Genomic DNA, 543 nt, shown 5'->3' with positions numbered 1-543 from the left:
AATATGATGAACTGCATGAGCTGAATGCATGATAGCTGAATGAACTGAACTCATGACAGCTGAATGTTAGAATTTTAGGGATTGTCAAAATATTATTTTGATACAGGCTCTCTTTCATTTTGTGTGTACTGGAAACATGACATTGCATTTTTTCATGTATCCAATATTTTTTTCCAGCTGACTTTGGTAGTGCAAGTATTGCATCACCAGCCAATAGTTTTGTCGGGACACCATATTGGATGGCTCCAGAGGTAATTCTAGCTATGGATGAAGGACAATATGATGGAAAGGTAAGCACTACATAACATTTACAAGACCTCTCTTATTTTGCATTGTTTCACTTAAATTCCAGGTACAGTTTATTCCTGAATTAACATGCCAAAGTTACTAAAGATTCCATGAATTGATAATGTATTATTCTTATATTGCCATCTTCTCATTATTAATTCATAACTTATATTCATATTGTATGACATATTGGATCAGTATTGAATATTATACATGAAAACATTGTTTTTGTGACCTTTATGAAAATGTGATTAA

The 543-nt window shown here is 32.0% G+C and overlaps 1 protein-coding gene across 1 annotated transcript in view; it reads left to right on the top strand.

Moving 5' to 3' along the window:
* LOC119582066 (serine/threonine-protein kinase Tao-like) overlaps positions 1-543 on the top strand; it is a gene marked incomplete at its 3' end in the record, with an annotated part of 16,180 nt that overhangs the window by 15,385 nt on the left and 252 nt on the right. The window contains 1 exon segment of the mRNA XM_037930306.1: positions 178-290. Within this exon segment, the coding sequence (XP_037786234.1) occupies positions 178-290 (113 nt within the window).

This window comes from Penaeus monodon, chromosome 15, assembly GCF_015228065.2.
Source record: "Penaeus monodon isolate SGIC_2016 chromosome 15, NSTDA_Pmon_1, whole genome shotgun sequence".
Classification (NCBI taxonomy): Eukaryota; Metazoa; Arthropoda; class Malacostraca; order Decapoda; family Penaeidae; genus Penaeus; species Penaeus monodon.
The sequence above is the reverse complement of the archived record's forward strand: the minus strand, read 5'-3'. Positions and strand labels throughout refer to the sequence as shown.